Genomic DNA, 18,254 nt, shown 5'->3' with positions numbered 1-18,254 from the left:
CTTTTCCTAAGGGCAGTGCCAACGGCAAAGTGCATCCTTGCACTTTCCAACTTTAAGAAGGTCCAACTTTCTTTAAAAGAAAAATCCCATTTGAAGCGACAGCAGCTGGTACCAGCTTCAAGCTTTGCTGTCATTTCCATATTTGTTAGGAATATATAAAGACCCACCCTGGGAGACCCTCATTTTCTCTGCAATTCGTTCTCCAGGCAGACACATTTATCATAGTGGTTGTGAGGCAAGAGGATATGACAATTCTCCTCTTCAACTGCCTGAAGAGAAAGTTTCACACTGCTAGGTTTTCACATTGCGAGGAGCTTCAGGAATTTTTTTTTTTTAAAGTAACAGGGGTCCAAGTTTCTTCCAATGGTGAATCTGCTTCTTCTCTGGTCAAGTCAGAAAAACCACAAGTCCTATTATCACCTAGAAAACAAAAAACAATAGTATTAGACTCAACTGCTGGACTCAATTCAATAACAGGCTGCCTTTTAAAACCATCTAAAAAGTTCAGCTGGACAAAATGAGCCCAACTGAATGTGGGTTGGGGTATGAATGTGGGTATACATGACAACTGAATGTGGGTATACATGACAACAATCTGTATAACTTTACAATTCAGTTTCAATGGGTAGAGTGTACTTGTTTGTGCTTTTAGATTATATTTCAAAATGTGCATGTTGTCATTTGTGTCTCAAAACAAAATAGCCACTTTGACTGCTTATATAAGCAGAAATTTGAGGTTATACATTTCAACATAATATTTAAAACAAAAAAAAAATTAGGACCAGATTACTGGAAAGATCATTGCAACTTAGATGACCCTACCTAAACATCAGGATCTGCCTCAAAGATCCTCTTTGTCCCTCTGTAAGATTAATTCAGTGGCGAAAGGGACGCTTTTCAACTCAGGAATTCTGTGGAATTTTGTTCCCACTGAGATGCCAATTCTGCCAATGTTCAAACAGCTTTTAGCTAACTTTTTTGTAAAATATGTTTTCCATTTTTCCGGTCTTAACATCATAATCCATTAGATGGCTTGGTGTTCTTCATGAGGCACTATGGTTGCAATGCTTTAACTGAGCAATCTTAATTGTTGAGGTGCTGTCTGGTTTTATTGTATTTTAATTTTTTATGTAAGCTATCTAACAAGAACTTGTGTCCTAAAAGACAGCATATAAATACCTCTAAAAATAAAAGTAAACAAAATTACATACATTGAGAACATCCTTTTGTTACCATAGCTATGCATCATGATAGCACGTGGCTAGTCAAAACCAGAAAAGCAAAGGCATCTTTCCGCCAATATTTACCATAGATATTTAATCATATTTGTTAAAAGCTACAGTTTATTGCAAAGCTTTCTTGCATGAAGGAGATTTTAGCTCACTGCAGGAGGCCAGATAATTGGCTACAGCTGCAACTGTGTATATTATTTTAGTCATATTTAATAATATCAGATAATATTCAAACCTATCAAGTTCTTCTTAATTTGAATAAGTGCACATCTCTTTAGTTGGATTACTACCTCCTCACTGCAGAATTTTTAGTTTCGGATTACTCTGAGAATTAATAGGGTTTTTCAACATAGAATAATTTAGCTCTGGCCTTGAGAAAGGGGCAGGAGAGGAGAAACAGTTGCTCAGCCCTGGGAAAGCAGAATGTGTGAGAAAGAGACTCAGAGCAGCCCTGCCTTTACTCATGGCTCTTGATTGTTAAAAAGAGGCCATTAAAGATTTGGGACAGGATTTCCAGATTCTGTTAATATTTCCTACAACAATAAAGTAGCATTCTTGAAATCCCTGCAGTATCTGTTTCTTTGCATGGCCTACCATCCCTAACGAACCCCAGGTTGAGAAAAATCTCTTATTCAGCAGTTACTGTCACCTCACTTGCATCTTTCAAATGTTCTCAGAAAGCTGGTTTTCTCTTGCAGAATTCCACTTTATTAATTATTCTAGCCTGCCTATCAATTAACTTTTTCCCCCATCCCATCCCATCTTTCTTTCTTTTGCTTGTTTTAATACAGAAGTCCTCCAAGGCTAGCAATATGTCTTTTCTACAAAGGAGTTGGGGAGGATTCAAAATCTATTAACATCTTGCTGGATAATGTGCAAAAGATCAGCAAAGGGTTCCTACAATCAAACCACATAAACATGTATCAAAAACCAATTCAAATTAAATTCTGTTCAAGTACTAAAGCTATCAGATTAACTATTATAATCCAGGCTAGCAAAGGCTGGTGGGAGCATCATCAGAAAGGCAATAAAGTCCCTAGCCCTGAACAAAACAGGCAGAAAGTAATCAATATGCAGAGAATCTATAATTACCTCTTTGCAATCCAATTACACTGTATCCTGAAGCCATGTCACTAGGAATCATTTGTATTTCTGCAACAAACTAAAGAACACACAAAGAAACTGATACTCACCGTCTCAGATTCCTTGTTTCAAATACCGTATCTTCATCACTCTCTAGAGAAGCCATCTCCATGGGATCTTCTGAGTTGGACAGAAGTCCGTATTTTTTTCGTGGAGGTTTCCTTGTCCTATGAAATAAGTCTGTCATCAGTTGCAAAATTTACTCATTTACTTCACAAATCCATTTACTTCATAAAACAGAAACATATATATAAAAACTGCAGAAAAAATGTAAAAATAATCAAATCTTCAAACCACAGAGGCCAACAGGATCAGAGCTATCTCAACCTCGGGGGAAACTGTTCTACAGGGCAAGTGCTGTGACAAAGAAGGCAGACCATCTAGGTTCCATAAGATGACACTACTTTACAGAATGTCCTGGAGCATGCCCATTTTGCCATATCCGGTGAGACAGATGAGAGACCGTTGGTCTCTCAAGTATCTTGGCCCCATACCATAAGAACTGATAACTGGCACAGTTAATTGCACCTGGAAATGTACTGGAAGCTTCAGTATAGTGATGGTACATGGATGCACTGTAGTACACCCAAAACTGCCCACACTGCCACATTCGGGACCAGCTGCAGCTTCCAAATGCTTTTCAAGGGCAGCCCCACATAGAGCATGTTACAATACTCCAACCAGGAAGTGACTGAGGCACGCGTAATCATGAGTACAGCCTCTCAGTCCAAGAGCAGGCACAGCTAGTGCACAAGATGTACAAAAAGCCTCCTGACCACGGCTGCCACCTGCTCCTTGAGCCGGAGCCATGAGACTAGGAGCACCTCCAGATTGCAGACCAATTTGGTCTAGGAGAGTGGAACCCCATCCAGAGTTAGTGACAGAAGATATCCAAATACAGAGACCTTTGGTACCATTGCTTTATTACATCTGCCAGTTTAGGAGGATTCCCCCTTCAAAGGCAAAGTTAATCAAATTTATTAGACTAACAGACATTGTTGGGCTTCAGGGTTTAGGGACCGAGGTCTCCGTGGTCTAGACAACAGATTTCCTGATGTTTTGCCAGCAACTGTGACTGGTATCTTCAGAGGGAAGATGGTCTCAGGCAACTTAGCAAAGACTGATTGGGCTCCTGTCTTTATATTATATTATCATATAGTATATGATAATATATAAGTAAATATATTTATTAGACTAATCAAAGTTTTCTAAGTAAAAGCAAATAGATAAATATATAGAGTTGGCTCCACATGCAGTCATATCAAAGAGTACCTCATGGTTTCTTTCAGAGAACTGCCGCTATTTAGTATCAGTCAGTCTAATGCTTCCTGTTAATAGTGACATAATTATCATACAGAATCAGTGCTTTACAACAAAGATAGGATCCTTGACTGCTAATAGTTCCTTTATCAGGAACTGAATAATAGAGGTCAGGCCTCCTCCAGCCTGGTGCCCTTCAAATATGCTAAGACTACTGCCTCTATCATCCCCAGCTAGCATGCCAACCGACGGGCTGGGTGGAAGGTGAAGTTCAAAACCCGCCTGGGACAGGTCGTTCTCCTTAACCTATAAAAGGCGGCTGTCTTGGATGGGACACCTGAGGGTCATCTAGGCCCACCCCGCCCGGAAGGAAGCCGGCCTTCCTCACCGAAACGTGCGGCCCCCGAGGTAGTAGAGGAGGCCGATGCCTGCGAGGCCGGCGACGACGTAGAGCGCGCGGTGAAGGGCCGACAGGCCCAATCCCGACAGCCCCGACGGCGGGGACCCGGATGTCGTCGTGGTGGTGGCGGTGGAGGCGGGCCCGGACGCACCCTCGTGGCTTTTCTCTTTCGGCGGCAGCGAAGGAGAAGGAGACGCGGCCTCGACAGACTCCGTCTTATTCGACTGCGTCGTCATCGCTACGACTACTACGACCCAAAGCGCCAGCGTCCAAACGACGCAAGTCGCCGCCATTCGGAGCGGAAAACGCCGATTCTGAGGAAAAACGGCCCGGACCGGAAGCGGCGGCGGGGGGCGCGGTGAAGTGTTGGACCAACTTCCGGCTCTTTACCGTAATTGGGAAGTAGCATTTCCGGACCTGTACCCGCCGTTCCCTTGTTCTCGGAGCGGTGGATGGAGGTAGTCGAAAGCGGAACCCTAATGCCGCGTATGAGTCACTTTCATCTTTTTTTTTAAACGGAATATCTTAAACCTGAAATAAGGAAAGAAAGAACGGTCCGCCCTGGGCTAAATAAAAGAGATGAAGTAAACATCGGATCGCCCCTAAAAATCGGGACTACAGTTCCCATGCAGCACCGCTGCGTGGGAGGCGCTCAATCCTTATTGGTCAGTTTCCCAATGCACCACGGGAAAGAGGGAAGGGCCTGTCAGGGGACGTATTACGCTGTTGGCGGTATGAAGGTTGCTGGGAAATGCAGTTCGGCATTGAGGCGCAAAGCTTTCCTTGGAGTGGGTGGAGTTTATGCCGCGATGCCACCTGGGAAAATCTCCGTTCATGTTCACGAAGGAGAGTGCGCTCTGCGGCATCCTGCTTCCCGTCGCGCCTTGCGACAGAACCTCTTTGTCTCGCGGAGTCTGCTGGGACTTGTAGGCGAGGCCTGGCTGCCGGTCGACCTCTCTGCTTCTCCTCCGCTCTGCCCTTGGCTTCGCCATGTTCCCGGTCGGCCGCTTTCTTGCCCGCGCTTTGGTGTTGGGGTCCCGATCGCCGTCCCGGCATTATGCCGAAGCTGCTGCTGCTGCCGGGCCTGCACAGTTGGCCTTCACCTTCGCCTCGCCCTCTCAGGTATTGTCATGGCAACCGAACCGAGGCGGGGATCCGGGCCTTGGTGTGGCATTGCCCGACCCGCCAGGCAGGGCTGGGTCGCGTATTGTCGGAACGGTCTGCACGAACCGTAGTGCTTTATGGGTTTGGGCATCCCTTGTTCCGTGAACTTCGTGCGTTTTCTTAACCCGGGTTTAGCGTGTTATATACACGTGTCCGAGGGGGAGGGGCCGTTTCTAGTCCACCAGATCAGAAACAAGCACGTATGTAGGCAGGGAAGGAATGGGGATTCAAAGAGCTAACTGGGGGTGAGGGTTTGGCAGAACCACCATCATAGGTGGGTTTGCAACCTTTTTCAGCTGATTGAGCTATTCAGAGCTGTTGAGAGTCGGGTGGCATATAAATTTAAATAAAGACGACAACAACGTTTATGGTTTTACTGCTTTTGTTATGTTTTTTTATTGTTTGTTGTACAGGTAGTCCTCACTTAATGACCACTTATTCAGCGACCATTCAAAGTTAGGATGGTGCTGGAAAAGGGGACTTGCAGCCATCACAGTGTCTCAGCAATCATATGATCATGATTCAGGTGCTTGGCAACCAGTGTGCATTTATGTCCTGCAGTCACGTGATCATCATTTACGACCTTCCCTATCGGCTTCCAACAAGCAAAATCAATGGGGAAGCCGGCAGGAAGTCACAAATCACGGTCACATGATACAGTTAACAACCCATGGTGATCCACTTAATGACCTCAGTGGAACTGCCATCTAAGTCTGACACGCTCATGTGATGTTTCACTTAATGACCATACTGCTTGGCAACAGAGTTGCCAGTCCCAGTTGCGGTCAGTAAGTGAGGACTACCTATACTGTCCTTTTTCAAGTTTGATCGCTGCCCAGAGTCACATATGTGAGATAGGCAGCTATGTAAATTTACCAAATAAATAAATAATACATTAATAATAATAAAGATTTGGTTTTTATGGTTTTTAATGTTTTTTGTTGCTTTTAATTACTTTTGCTCTTATGGTTTTGGTTATTTTGCTGTATTTTTTTTTGTTTTTAACTTTGTATGCCACCCATAGTGAGATAGGTGAGATGGACAGCTATTTACCAAATAAATAAATAAGCTTCCCCCGGTAGTTAATCTGCAAGATTGACTGAGCTAGACAGAGATGTCCATGTGATAAGTAAAATAAAACAATTGGCTGGGTCAGTCAGTGACATGCAAGTTCTCAGTCTGCTGATTTTTAAAGATGAAGGTGATCTTTAAAATAAGGGTTTCCATTCCTAATACCTGTATGGTTTGGATACAGCCCTTCAAGGCAATTTTATTTGATCTCTAGTGTCTGCTAGTGGTCACTGTGCTAGTTTTGCATATAGTTTGCAAGGTTTTAATTGAATTATCACAGGATGTGCTTTTTGCATGCCTTTGGAACTTCATTGATTTAGGCAGTTTATCTAACCAAGGTGGCCCTAGATGGCATACAAAAGTTAAATCCAAAAAACCATAACCTAAATTATGAAATCAATGTTGAGAAACCTTGCTATCTCACGTGTCTGAGGTCAAAGAACTATACAACTTCAGACACTAAAATAATACCAAAATGCTAATACAACAGGTCTCATTTAACCTCCCAGTCCAGATGCCTGTGGGAACATCCAGATTTTTAAAGCCTTGCGAACAGCCATCTGGATCTCCAAGAAAATGCAGTTCCACAGGGCGGGCACAGTGAGGGAGAAGGCCTGACTCCTGGGTCCCCCTAATAGATGGGACCTTGAGCATGCCCATCCTGCCAGTTCTTAAGCCATTGGGGTCACTGGGTATGGTAAGGAAGACAACTGAATTGAGGGTGCATGCTTAAAAGGAAAATTAGACAATACAGTGCACTTGCCTCTTTTATCATGCCAAATGAATACAGTGTTTTGTCTCACACACCATGAATTAGGACAGGATTCCTCAACCTTCCTCCTCAGCATGGCTGGCTGGGGAATTCCAGGAGTTGAAGTCCAAATATCTTCACGTTGCCAAGGTTGAGGAACCCTGAATTAGGATATTGTTTTATGCATTTGATTGCAACCTTTCACATCTGATGCTCTTTGTTTAGTTTGCATTACAAGCCTTATAATCAGTATTGGGCTTACTGGGTTGGAGCTGAAGAACGTTTATAGTTCCAAATTTTTGGAGGCTGTGGGTTCTGCACCCAAGTAAATTTATTTAAATTTATATACCACCAACTGTCAACAACCCTGAGCAGTATATATGAATCACAGAGAACAATTTATAATCAGCTTCTCTCTCTTTTCGCTTGTTTTCTTTAAAAAAAAAATCCTGCTGCAGTGCCTCCTCTCCTGTTCAGGTTCATTGGAAATACTTCTTTATTTTCTTTCCTATTTTTTTTTCTTACAGGTTTTCTACAATGCTGCCATTGTGAAACAAGTGGATGTTCCCACCTTAAGTGGCTCCTTTGGCATCTTGGCTGCCCATGTTCCTACCCTGCAAGTCCTGAGGCCTGGTGTTGTGACAGTCTTTGATGAGGATGGCTCCTCCCAAAAATACTTTGGTGGGTTTGGGAATTGTGACTGGTGGAAGAACAGGAAATGATCTTTACCTTTCAGAAAAGATCTGCACTCCAGTTTTCCCCTGAATGAGGATCTGCAAACTGGCTTGGAAACCAACAGTAATTTTTGTTAATTAGCTAGAGTAACTTGATGTGTTTCTGAGCACAAGCACAGTGTATTTCTCTTGACTTAAACATTCCCTTCTTATTTTGCAAATATATTGTTCATAGCTAAAGAGAAATCTCCCCCCAGTTAGTCCTCTTTCTCCCAAATATTGACCAGCAACTAACTTAAAAAGATTAATCGCTATAAAATTTATTTCCCCCTTACATAAGGCAGGCTCTGTTTTTTTGCTCTTGCTTCTCAGCACAGGACCTGACTTGAAGCAGTACATTTTATAAAGTTCTGTTTTGAATGACAGGAAACACAGTCTTTTTGTTCCTACAAGTTCACCACAGACTCCCTGCTAAACTAGGCTAAGAGACCCCAGCTGTTGTGGTCCCAGAATGGGCAACCAGGAGCATTCAGGAAACTCTCAAGTACAAACTGGATGGTTCTTGCGGACTGATAAATTTGGACAGTTTTAGAAGGGCTGGAAACTTCATGGAGGGCTAGACTGTCCATGACTAGTACTCCCAATGGCTGTTTCCTACCTTTTAAGTTATAAGCAGCATTTCTTAAATATCAGCTGTGGAGAACAATACAGGTAGTCCTTGTTTAAGGGCTGCCTTGGATAGCAAACATTCACAATTAGGAGGGTAATGAAAAAATAACTTGTGACCAGTGCTGGCACTTAGGAGAACAAAAGCGTTCAGTGTGAAACTGATTAAGGTCAGTTTGAGGCAGCAGAGTTCTAATCAACTAATTAAGGTCACAGCTGAGCTTGTTAACTTGTGGTTAGCTCTTTTTAGGGAAGGGCTGTGCTGTGGAGAAAAGCAGCTCAGAAAGTAAGAGCTTGTTTAAGCAATGTCTCTGCCCTGGGAGGGGGGCAAAAAATGGAATGGGTCAGGCACAGGACACTGTAGGAGAAAACTTTATCTGAGAGGGCAGCAACTGATCTTTCTCAGTCATATGGTTTGCTTAATGACCACTTCCCCAGAACCAGTTGCAGTCACTAAATGAGGACTACCTATAGTGGAAAAAGGCAAACACCAATTTAGCCTCTCTTAGTCTGGAGCTTTCCTGTATTGGAATGATTGAAACTGGAGTCTTAAGATAAGATCTTAAGAAGGGGTCTTAGGATTCCAGAGGTGGGAAAACTGTAATGTTTGAGGGGTTTTTTTTCTTTTTTGATCAATATTCCTAGCAGCTTTTTTATTACATGGATTGGCAAATTCATGGATGAGGATAGGAAGGTTACATACTTGGAGAATGGTTGTGTCTGAAGCCCTTGTAAAATGATATGACTGAGGCAGAGCAGTTGCACAATGAAAGGCTTGTCCAGAAACTGCCCAAGGACAGTTTGTTCCCATCCACTAATGTGGTTTGTTGTAGAAGCCAAAGGAAGAGCAGCACTTCTTGCACTGTTATGTAGAGCGCTGGAAAGGATAACAGACCCTGCCAAGGTGGAGAGAAACAAAAAAGGGTGTATATGCACAGAATTAAAAATGGCCAGGCTTACTCCCCTTCACCCACTCATCTGGAGAAATGGAGGTGAGATAGGCATGTGAGGTACAAGGCTTGGCAGCAGAAGTTGCTTTGTCTGCCTCGGTTAAGAGGGGAAGCCCTTTACTCCCAAATCCACTCCAGTTATGTTTAGGTTAATTCAGTTCCCTGGTTAACACTCTTCAGACACTCTCTACAACTCCCAGGATTCTTCATTGTCCTCCATCTGGAGAGACTGGATTGAAATACTGGAATGAAGACTTTTTTGGGGGAGGGGCCATTGTTTCTAGGCAAAAAGCAAAGCCTTTTTCTTTTGGGGAATGCACCTTTTTGGTAACTGCCAATGCATTTTTGCAGAGAGGAGGAGGAAACGCAATGAAGCTGGATATAGAAGGATGTAGGGAAAACTTGGGGGCATACTTTAAGCATCCAGTAAAGATCTTCCCTTTCTTCTGGGTATTTTAATTACTTAGAGGGTTTCTGGTTGCACTATTTGGCTGTTGGTTTCATTCTGGCTTTGTTACATTCTGCCTTTTTTAACCTCTTGCTGGTACTCTTAGCAATCATTTATTGTGGTTTTCTACTGTATGTATTTCATTAGCCAGGCGTCACCCAGAGAACATCACTAGTTGTCTAGAAAAGGAATTAAATAAGCACATTTCTGTAGGAAGGGAATTCTAATCACTTTGGGGCTTGTCACTGACTGATTATGCCATTATTTTGCAATTGTGTAGTGAGCAGTGGTTCTGTCACCGTGCATGCAGATTCCTCTGTCCAGTTGTTAGCTGAAGAAGTGGCTTTATTGGATCAGCTCGATGTTGTGGTTAGTATTTGTCTGTCTGACCCTCTTTTCTTTTCACTTGTTCCCCCAACCTCCCCCTGCACACGTCCCCGCTTGGCTGCCAAAATAGGAGGGATTTCTCTGTGCACGATGCTGATTCAGCAGCACTGCAGCTCTGTTTCTTCTTTAAAAAAAAAAAAATCTGCTGCAGCTAAGTTACCATTTCAGTCAGTATTTAAAGTAAAAGATGGTTATGTTAAAGAAGTACTTCTCTCTAGGGCAGTGTTCCTCAACCTCAGCAACTTCAAGAGTGTGGACTTCAACTCCCAGAATTCTGGGAGTTGAAGTCCACACTTGAAGTTGCTGAGATTGAGGAACACTGCTCTAGCGTATAAAGGTCCCCATGGAGGACATGAAAGAGACACCCTACTCATTAATTCAAAAAAATGTATCCTTAGTAAGCATCACAAGCAAATTGCACTTTCCTTCCAACAAAGGTTTTGTTTGTTATTTGAAAGTTTTTTGGGCCAAAAAAATGCAGATACAATTAGAGTTGCAGTAGATATGACCTATATCCACAATGTGTGAAAGAAAGCTAAAGAGGAATCAAGTGGTTGCTAAGAGCTATTGGAGAGAATAAAATCGACAATGTCTGGCAATGGGTCTCCAAGATTTTCACTTCTGAGGATCAGACCCAGTACCTTTTGCATGCAAAGTAGGTTTTCTATCAGTGAACCTCCTGTGTTGCCTCTTGCCATATCTGACATCCCTTCAAGAACCTCGACGTAATCCTTGCCAATCAGGCAACCTGAAAACAGCACTGGTTGTAGGTTAGGGGAAAAGCAGGGCTGTGCAATCTGCTTGTGAAGTGCGCAGACTCTTCTATTAAGAAAGAAGGCCAGAGAAGCAAAATCGGAGTTGTATGTAAACCCAACAGCAACTCATTGCTTTCTGAGAAGGCTGCTGGGCTGGGACCCCCTGCTTGAGCAAAGACGGTTAAACTGACCCATTTGCCCTTGTTCTCCCTAGAGCAGTGCTTCTCAGCCTCAGCAACTTTAAGGTGCATGGACTTCAATTCCCAGCACACTGGCTGGGGAATTCTGGGAGTTGAAGTCCACACATCTTAAAAATTCTTGAGGTTGAGAAACACTGCCCTAGAGTGGTTGCACTATAGCAGGTGCCTTTTGGACCACATCTCTTTCTGTTTTCCTACAAGGCCCTGCAGCTACTGATGTTGCTTCAAATCCCGATACTTTTTCCTGTTCACAGGCAGCCAAGTCAAACTTAGACAAGGCCTTGTCAGAGCTTGCATCGGCCACCGACGAGGCAGCAAAGGCAGAAGCGCAGATCAGTGTGGAAGCCAACGAAGCAATTGTGAAAGCTTTGGAGTGAGCAGGGTAAGCATTTCCCGTTGGGTTTCTGTTTCGTTTAGCCTCCAACACCTGCTTAGAGCTTCCTGTTCAGTCTCCAGCTGGCATATGAGGACTTATAGTCAGGGGAGCACAGGGTTTTTTCTGGTTGGGCAATAAAGGTTATGTTCTTGAGTGTGGTGCTGTGGGCTGGGCTGGATTTTTAGTGTCATAATGAAGCAGTGGATAGGAGCAATTTCAAGGCAAGCTTTGAGGTCCTGGAGGCCAAGATTCTGGGGGCGTAGAGGAAGTTTTGGAGCCCCAAGTTATACAGTGGTACCTCTACTTACGAACGCCCCTACTTATGAAATTTTCGAGATACGACCAGCTCCAGCCTCAAAAATTTACCTCGATGTGCGAACTCCGCCTCGAGGTACGGCCATTTTTCCGTCCTGACACATGGTCCGCGGCCATTTTTCCGTCCTGACACGTGGTCCGCAGGCGTTTTTCCACCCCGCCGCGCCCGTGACGCACAACGTGCGGGCGCTTTTCCGCCCCTGACGCCGGTGCGCGGGCGTTTTGCCGCCTCGCCACACGGCACGCGGGCACTTTTCCGCCCCTGACGCCAGCGCGCGGGTGTTTTGCCGCGAGGCACGTGGGCGCTTTTTTGCCCCTGACGCGTGGCGTGCGGACGTTTTGCCGCCCCGCTGCGCAGCGCGCGGGTGTTTTGCCGCCCCACCACGTGGTGCACAGGCGCTTTTCCACCCCTGACGCATGGTCCGCGGACGCCAGAATGGATTAACGGTAATTACATTGAATCTTATGGGAAAATTTGCTTCGGGGTGCGACCAAATTCAGAGGGCAGAATGGATTAACCGTATTTACATTGAACCTTATGGGAAAATTTACCTCGACTTGCGAGCAACTTGACTTGCAATCAGAGTCACGGAACGGATTAAGTTCGTAAGTAGAGGTACCACTGTATATCCCTTTGATGAGTGACATGAAGCCTTTTGGCTAAGCATGTAAACTGAAAGTTGAGCTGTAAACTCAAAGCCAGTAGGCATTTGACATCTGGTTTCATCCCACAGTAACAATAGTAACCTACGTGTAAGGATTACTGATATCAGCTTTTGAAATAATGGACTTGAATTATGCGGATCATTTAATTCTCATGCCTGGCATAGGAAACCATCAAGTACTTGAGAAATCAGAATTGGAAGCAATGGTTTGGAGGGCTTCCAAATTGATAAGCAGGCAAGCCACCTCACACAAGAGGTGTGCAGTTAGCTTTTATCTTTAAAATTATGGTTCTTGCTAGATTATGATTTTGGAATCCTTTCTGAACAGACTCTCTGCTGCTGAAAGTTCCTTGGTGTAGAGAAACGAATTGGCAGGAGAGCTCAGAGACCAGGCAGGGGGAGCGTACTGGTATAGAGCTCTGTTAAAAACCTGAGTGCAGGAGATGAGATTCTTCAAAAGTGATTTTTAGAGAGCAAATCTAGAATGTTGGTAAAGAGAGGCAGCATGGTGTAGTGGGGAAGGTGCTTGTCTTGGAAACGGGAGACCCAGGTTCTGGTCCCTCCTCAGTCACAGAAGGTCATTGACTGACTTTGGGCCAGTCCGTCCCCCTCAACCCCAGAGCCAATCAGGAGTAGTGGGGGAAGTGTTGAACCAGCAGTGGGGAGACCCAAGTTCAAGTCCCCGCTCAGCCTCAGAAGCCCCCGGGGCGTTCTGGGCCAGTCCCTTCCTCTCAGCCCAAGAAACAGTATGGTGCTGGACATGGAAGCTCTCTGGGTGACCTTGGTCAAACCCTTCCCTATCAGCCCTAATCGCATCAGGCTCTGCCCTCAGTCTGACTGATTAAAAAAGACTGCATTGCATTATGCATTGGTAGCTTTGCTGAAAGAACTAGGCAAGCACGGGGCAGAAAGAGGCGGATCCTGCAACCACGCAAGGCAAATGCTAAGAACAACGATATCAATTTAGAGGGGTAGTGAGGAACAGTATTTTCGAAGCCAGAGCATGCAGTCGGAAGCACGCTATGACTCCCAGAGTCGTTTTGAGTTGGGCAGTATATAAACTTAATAACTTATTATGCTTAGTGCAAATGTTTTATTGCTTTTTCATTAAGAAAGAACACGCTCAGGAGAGCAGCTGCTTGAGAGAGAGGAAGCGCCAGCCCTTTTGTTACGGTTTGATCTGGACTTGCTGAGCATTTAGTTGTTTCCCCACTTCTTCCCCAATTCCTCCTCTGCACCATGATCCATTAGAGAGTCTTTCTTCGGCTCAACAGTGGAATAAAACAGCTGCTATAAGGGGAGTGTCCATGGCAGACACCCAGGATCCCACACTGAAGCCTTGTCAGTCTCCAGTTGAAAGAGAGTCACTGGCTGAGTTCACACAACTTGCTTGACTGGGCCACAATAAGCTTGGATGAATTTGGGATTCAGGATATTGGGGCACTCTCCACAGGTAGCGGGACCTGGTAAGGTCATGGCCTGGCTTGATACTTGGATAGGGGACTGCTAAGGAGTACGAGGGCTGTTAGCTAGACTGCAAAATTTAAAACAAGTCAGGCGAAGGCAGTGCTGTAAAGGGGCCAATAAAATTGCACAGGCTTGTCCATGAAATCACCAGGATTTAGGCTAGCTTTCGGGGTGGGAGGTAGGAAACCCAGCCTTAGCATGTCTAGGCCATCATGCTAAGCCCTAATCTCATTTATGTGTTTGGGCAAAGCCTATTATGTGAATGCAGCAATTATGGCTTTGAGTGGCAGACTGCTTTCTGTCTGAAAAGAGAATGCTAAAAAAGCCACCTGTTATCACCCAGTGTGGCCTCCTCTCGGCATGGAGGAGCAGCTACGTTTTCGCTCCTTTTTTGTATTGTTTCATCCTTCTCCAGCCTGGCTTCTTCCAGACAGGTGGGATTGCAACTGCCAGGATTCAGAGGCAGCGTGGCCAACAGCTGTGCTGCCTGGACATCCTGGGAGCTCTAGTCCAGTGCTTCTAGAGCAGTGTTTCTAGACCTCTGTGACTTTAAGATGGCTGAGGAATTCTGGGAGTTGAAGTCCACTCATCTTAAAGTTGCAGAGGTCGAGAAACACTGCTCTAGAGGGTGCCTGGTCAAGGGAAAGCTGTATTAGAAGGAAATTAAGCAGATGCCCTCAAGGTAGACAAGTGGTTATCTCTAGAGCACTGTTTCTCAACCTCTCAACTTTAAGATATGTGGACTTCACCTCCCAGAATTCCCCAGCCAGAGTTGCTGAGGTAGAGAAACACTGCCCTAGAGACTTAAGCAGATGCTATGGCTTAGACATAGGATATGTTTAGGTAGCTTTTAAGCATATGCATGTACTCCAGGGACTGGGTTTCCTGACAAGCCAAGCCAGACAGTCTGATTGACCAAGCGCCCACTCTGCATCTCTGGGGAGATGAAGCATTGGAGGGTGTGCTTGGGACATCTATCTGCCACTAGGTGGTGCAGCGGGATAGATAAAAAATCCTGCATTGACCTGCCATGGGGAATGTCCTCATTCTGATAAGAACTTACTGAACGTGCACTTTCTGAATCAGCGCGAACCAGAATGCACTTTGATTTCAGTATTTGCAATGCAGGCCTCTGAATAAAGGATTTTTAGTGTCATAATAAATTACGCCTCTGAATAAAGGCGTAATGTCCATGTTGGGAAAGAAGCACAAAACAGCCACACAGTAAGGAAAAGTGTTTGTAAAAATACGTAGACCAAACTGCGTGCAGATCTTCATGTAGCCCTAGCCAGTAGTGGTGTCCGTATCAGACACTAAATCAAGCGAACCACATTAGGGCTTAATGCAGCATATCAGGCCAGCACTGGTAAACTACTGGTGCTCTGAGAAAGATTCTGACAGCAGATCGGGACGTTGTCAATCTTGTCCCATGTTGGTTGTTCTGTCTGATGGCAGCTCTCAGGTTCCCAAGTAGAGAAGAACCTTTCTGTGGGCACCTGCAGCTGTTGAGGCTTGAAGGAAGCCTCCTGCATGCAAAAGAGATCTTCTGCCACTATCTTGAAGTCTTTTGAGCAGTGCTTCTCAACCTTGGCAGCTTTCAGATGGGTGGACTCCAACTCCCAGCATGGCTGGCTAGGGAATTCTGGGAGTTGGAGTCCACCCATCTGAAAGCTGCCAAGGTTGAGAAGCACTGCTGTTGAGGCTGTCTTATAGTTAATCAAGCTACTACTCCATCTCACCCAATGCTGCCTACTCTGAGAAGCAGAGGAAGATCTTTCCCATCTGCTCTTATTTAATCCTTGGGAAGGTTGCAGTTCTGAGAGAGTGAACTTGGAAAGGGATAATTTTCTGCACACTATGCAGAGTCCCTCCACCAAGCTGCATGACTTCTAGCAGTGTTCCTAAAAGAATTGCATCGTCCTCTTGGGCTAGGAATGAATTCACTCCTGTTGCCAAAACAAAATCAAAAACCTAAGTTGGAAATCTCGTCTGTATCTGACTTGTCTTGATTGGCAGAGGCCCTCCAGGGTTTTTTCCCCCAGTCCTAATAGAGATTAAACATGGGACCTCCTGGAGGTGGAACTGGTGTTTTACCACTGAGCCTGTCACTATGGTGAAGTTGGAATTACATGGCTTCAGCCTGTTGTGGGGTGAGGGGGAGGACCTGAGTAGCAGTAAAATGACTTTTTGTCTGGTTCCTGTTCCAAACCCAGAAAGCAAATAGCCAGGGTCAACTTGCAGCCATACTAAACCTGGCTGAAAGATTTTCTGATCCTCCTCCTCTTTCTTTGTTATAGGAAATCCCACCACTGTTGTGCAGAAGTGGCCTCCTTGAGCTCTGGACCTCTCCACATCCTTCGCTCTCTTCTTTTGGTCTGTACGGATGTTGTGGATAAAGCTTGACAATTAACTGCTACCAATTAAAGCAGAAAGTTAGGCAAAAGGCCCCATTTTATTCCTTGATTCAACTTTCTTTTGGGTTTTTCAAACAGACTCCTGAAATCAGCTTATGGTCTTTATAAAATACAGTGGACGCGTGGAGAAACTATGCATCTAAAATCAAAACAGCCTGTTTCTTGATCATGGCAAATTGGTGCTTCTTCCTATGGGGACATCCAGTGGTTGGTGGGTATGCGCATCAGGCAAGAGAAGAAATAGCAAACTGTCTTCAGATATCTGAACAGTTTTCAGACAACAGTTGAAGTGGGTGTGTTTTCAGTCACCTTGGGGTGGGCTAGAGCGGGCAAACAGCCGTTTCTGGCATGATTTTTATTTCCAAGAATGCCTCTAGCCCTAGAAGCTTTCTTAGAAAAGAAAATGATGAAAAAATGCAGAACTATGTTCTGAAAGGGCACCCACATGCCCCAAACAAAGGCACAGGAGGTGGGGATAATAGGAAACATTGGGTGGGGGTGGAGAGGGTGGCTGGTAGCTTTCTGGTAATTTAGTTATATCCCCCATGATAGCCATTTTATGGACTTTTTGAGAATATAGTCAGAAAAATCAAAATCTTGCAGGATTTGCTGGTCTTGCAAAAATGGACTATATATATAAATAACATATAATTGGGAGGTACCACAGATATTAGTAGGAGGACTCCCCACAATGCTCTGGTACTTTTTCAGGTACCAGACTACCAACCCCTGACACTGTAGTGGCTGACATAGAGGAAAAGATTGGGGTCACTCATCTCCAGGGTTTTCCAACAGAAGTCTTTACCAGCAGTATCTGGGAATCTCATTAGCAAAGCTGGACACCCTTCGTGTACAAAAGCAGGGTTCCCACAACACACAACGGCATAATGTGTTGTTTTGATTTTGCCTTTGTAGGTTTTATGAATCTAAGTCAGTTTTGTTTCAGTCAATAAATCATAGTTAAACCCTGGCTTAGGAATGTGTGATCATAGCTGTGATTCCCAAGCATCCCCTCCCAGTGAATCGTGTGGCTCTTAGGAATTGCCATCTGCAGTTTGGGGATTTTTCCAGAAGGCACAGTGATAATTTTTTCAAATATATTGCAAATCATCTTGAAAAGGTAGTTTGTTTGTTTTTTAGATAGGTATAGCAGTATTTGAAATTAGCCCAGAGAAGTTGCTATTCCGGAGACAGTTGCAGGCAAAATTCAGATTCTGGCTGAACCTCCCGTTCCAGTGTTCCTGCCTCCCTCCCATAACCCAAAGTTGGCTCTTCGCTTTCTCTTCTCCCCTCCCGTCCCATTTCACCAATTGTGCTGTGACGCCAGCTTAGTGGGTTGTGCCCACGTTAGCTTGGGTGTGATGATGCAGTTATTTTTGGTCCTGCCACCTAAGATGCAGTCTTGGTACTCTCCAATCCTGTCTTGTACCACCTCTCTTTTACGCATGCTCTCGCTCTCTATTGCAAGAGATCAAAAAATAGACCCTCTGGGGTTTTAAAAAAAGTCTTCTTCGCTTTGAGGTTATTAAAAGCAACTAACAGATTATTAGAAGCTCTGTCTCCTGCTCCCCCCCCCCCACCGCTGCAGTCTTTTCCTTTTTAAAGGTCAGATGTTCCAGCACACAGAACAGAACCAGGGCTGGTACTAATTAAAACATGACAGGAATAACTAGCCACAGACCATCTTTTGAAGTTCTGCTTCCGCTTGCTTCTCTTCAGGTCCTTCCTTTGTTCCACTGCCCCATCCCGCCCCTCTGTTTCCCCCACCCCCACCCCCCCAAAAAAGTCTGGTTCCCCATGCTTTCACTGACATAGGGAAAGGACGTTCTGGTACAAACCGAAATGTCTGTGTTGGCTGGAATGATGGATATTGTGTTTTAAGCATATCTTGCTGGGACTTTGCCTGCTTAAAAAGA

General features: G+C 44.7%; 2 protein-coding genes across 3 annotated transcripts; one reads left to right on the top strand and one right to left on the bottom strand.

Annotated features, from left to right (window-relative positions):
* Positions 1-236: 236 nt before the first annotated feature.
* Positions 237-4,648, bottom strand: FAM174C (family with sequence similarity 174 member C). Of its 2 annotated transcripts, XM_007431883.4 has the most exons (3): positions 4,024-4,615; positions 2,426-2,542; positions 237-420 (listed from the first exon to the last, which is right to left on the bottom strand). In XM_007431883.4, exons 1-3 carry the CDS (start codon positions 4,326-4,328, stop codon positions 417-419), a joined length of 426 nt encoding a protein of 141 aa, XP_007431945.1. In that variant the 5' UTR covers positions 4,329-4,615; the 3' UTR covers positions 237-416. The 2 variants fall into 2 exon arrangements, with proteins under 2 accessions (XP_007431945.1, XP_088005514.1); XM_088149388.1 differs by lacking the exon at positions 237-420 and having other exon boundaries at positions 2,422-2,542; positions 4,024-4,648.
* A 256-nt stretch (positions 4,649-4,904) lies between these two features.
* ATP5F1D (ATP synthase F1 subunit delta) lies at positions 4,905-16,369 on the top strand. Its single transcript, XM_007431884.4, has 5 exons — positions 4,905-5,157; positions 7,549-7,702; positions 10,040-10,128; positions 11,356-11,483; positions 16,222-16,369. The coding sequence occupies exons 1-4, from the start codon at positions 5,026-5,028 to the stop codon at positions 11,476-11,478; spliced, it is 498 nt and encodes a 165-aa protein (XP_007431946.1). The 5' UTR covers positions 4,905-5,025; the 3' UTR covers positions 11,479-11,483; positions 16,222-16,369.
* Positions 16,370-18,254: the final 1,885 nt, after the last annotated feature.

This window comes from Python bivittatus, unplaced genomic scaffold (assembly GCF_059951505.1).
Source record: "Python bivittatus isolate LINGU-HERP-01145 unplaced genomic scaffold, Pbiv_v1 ctg000580_np1212, whole genome shotgun sequence".
In the NCBI taxonomy this organism is placed as follows: domain Eukaryota; kingdom Metazoa; phylum Chordata; class Lepidosauria; order Squamata; family Pythonidae; genus Python; species Python bivittatus.
Note: the sequence above shows the minus strand (reverse complement) of the source record. Positions and strands in the feature narration are given on the sequence as shown.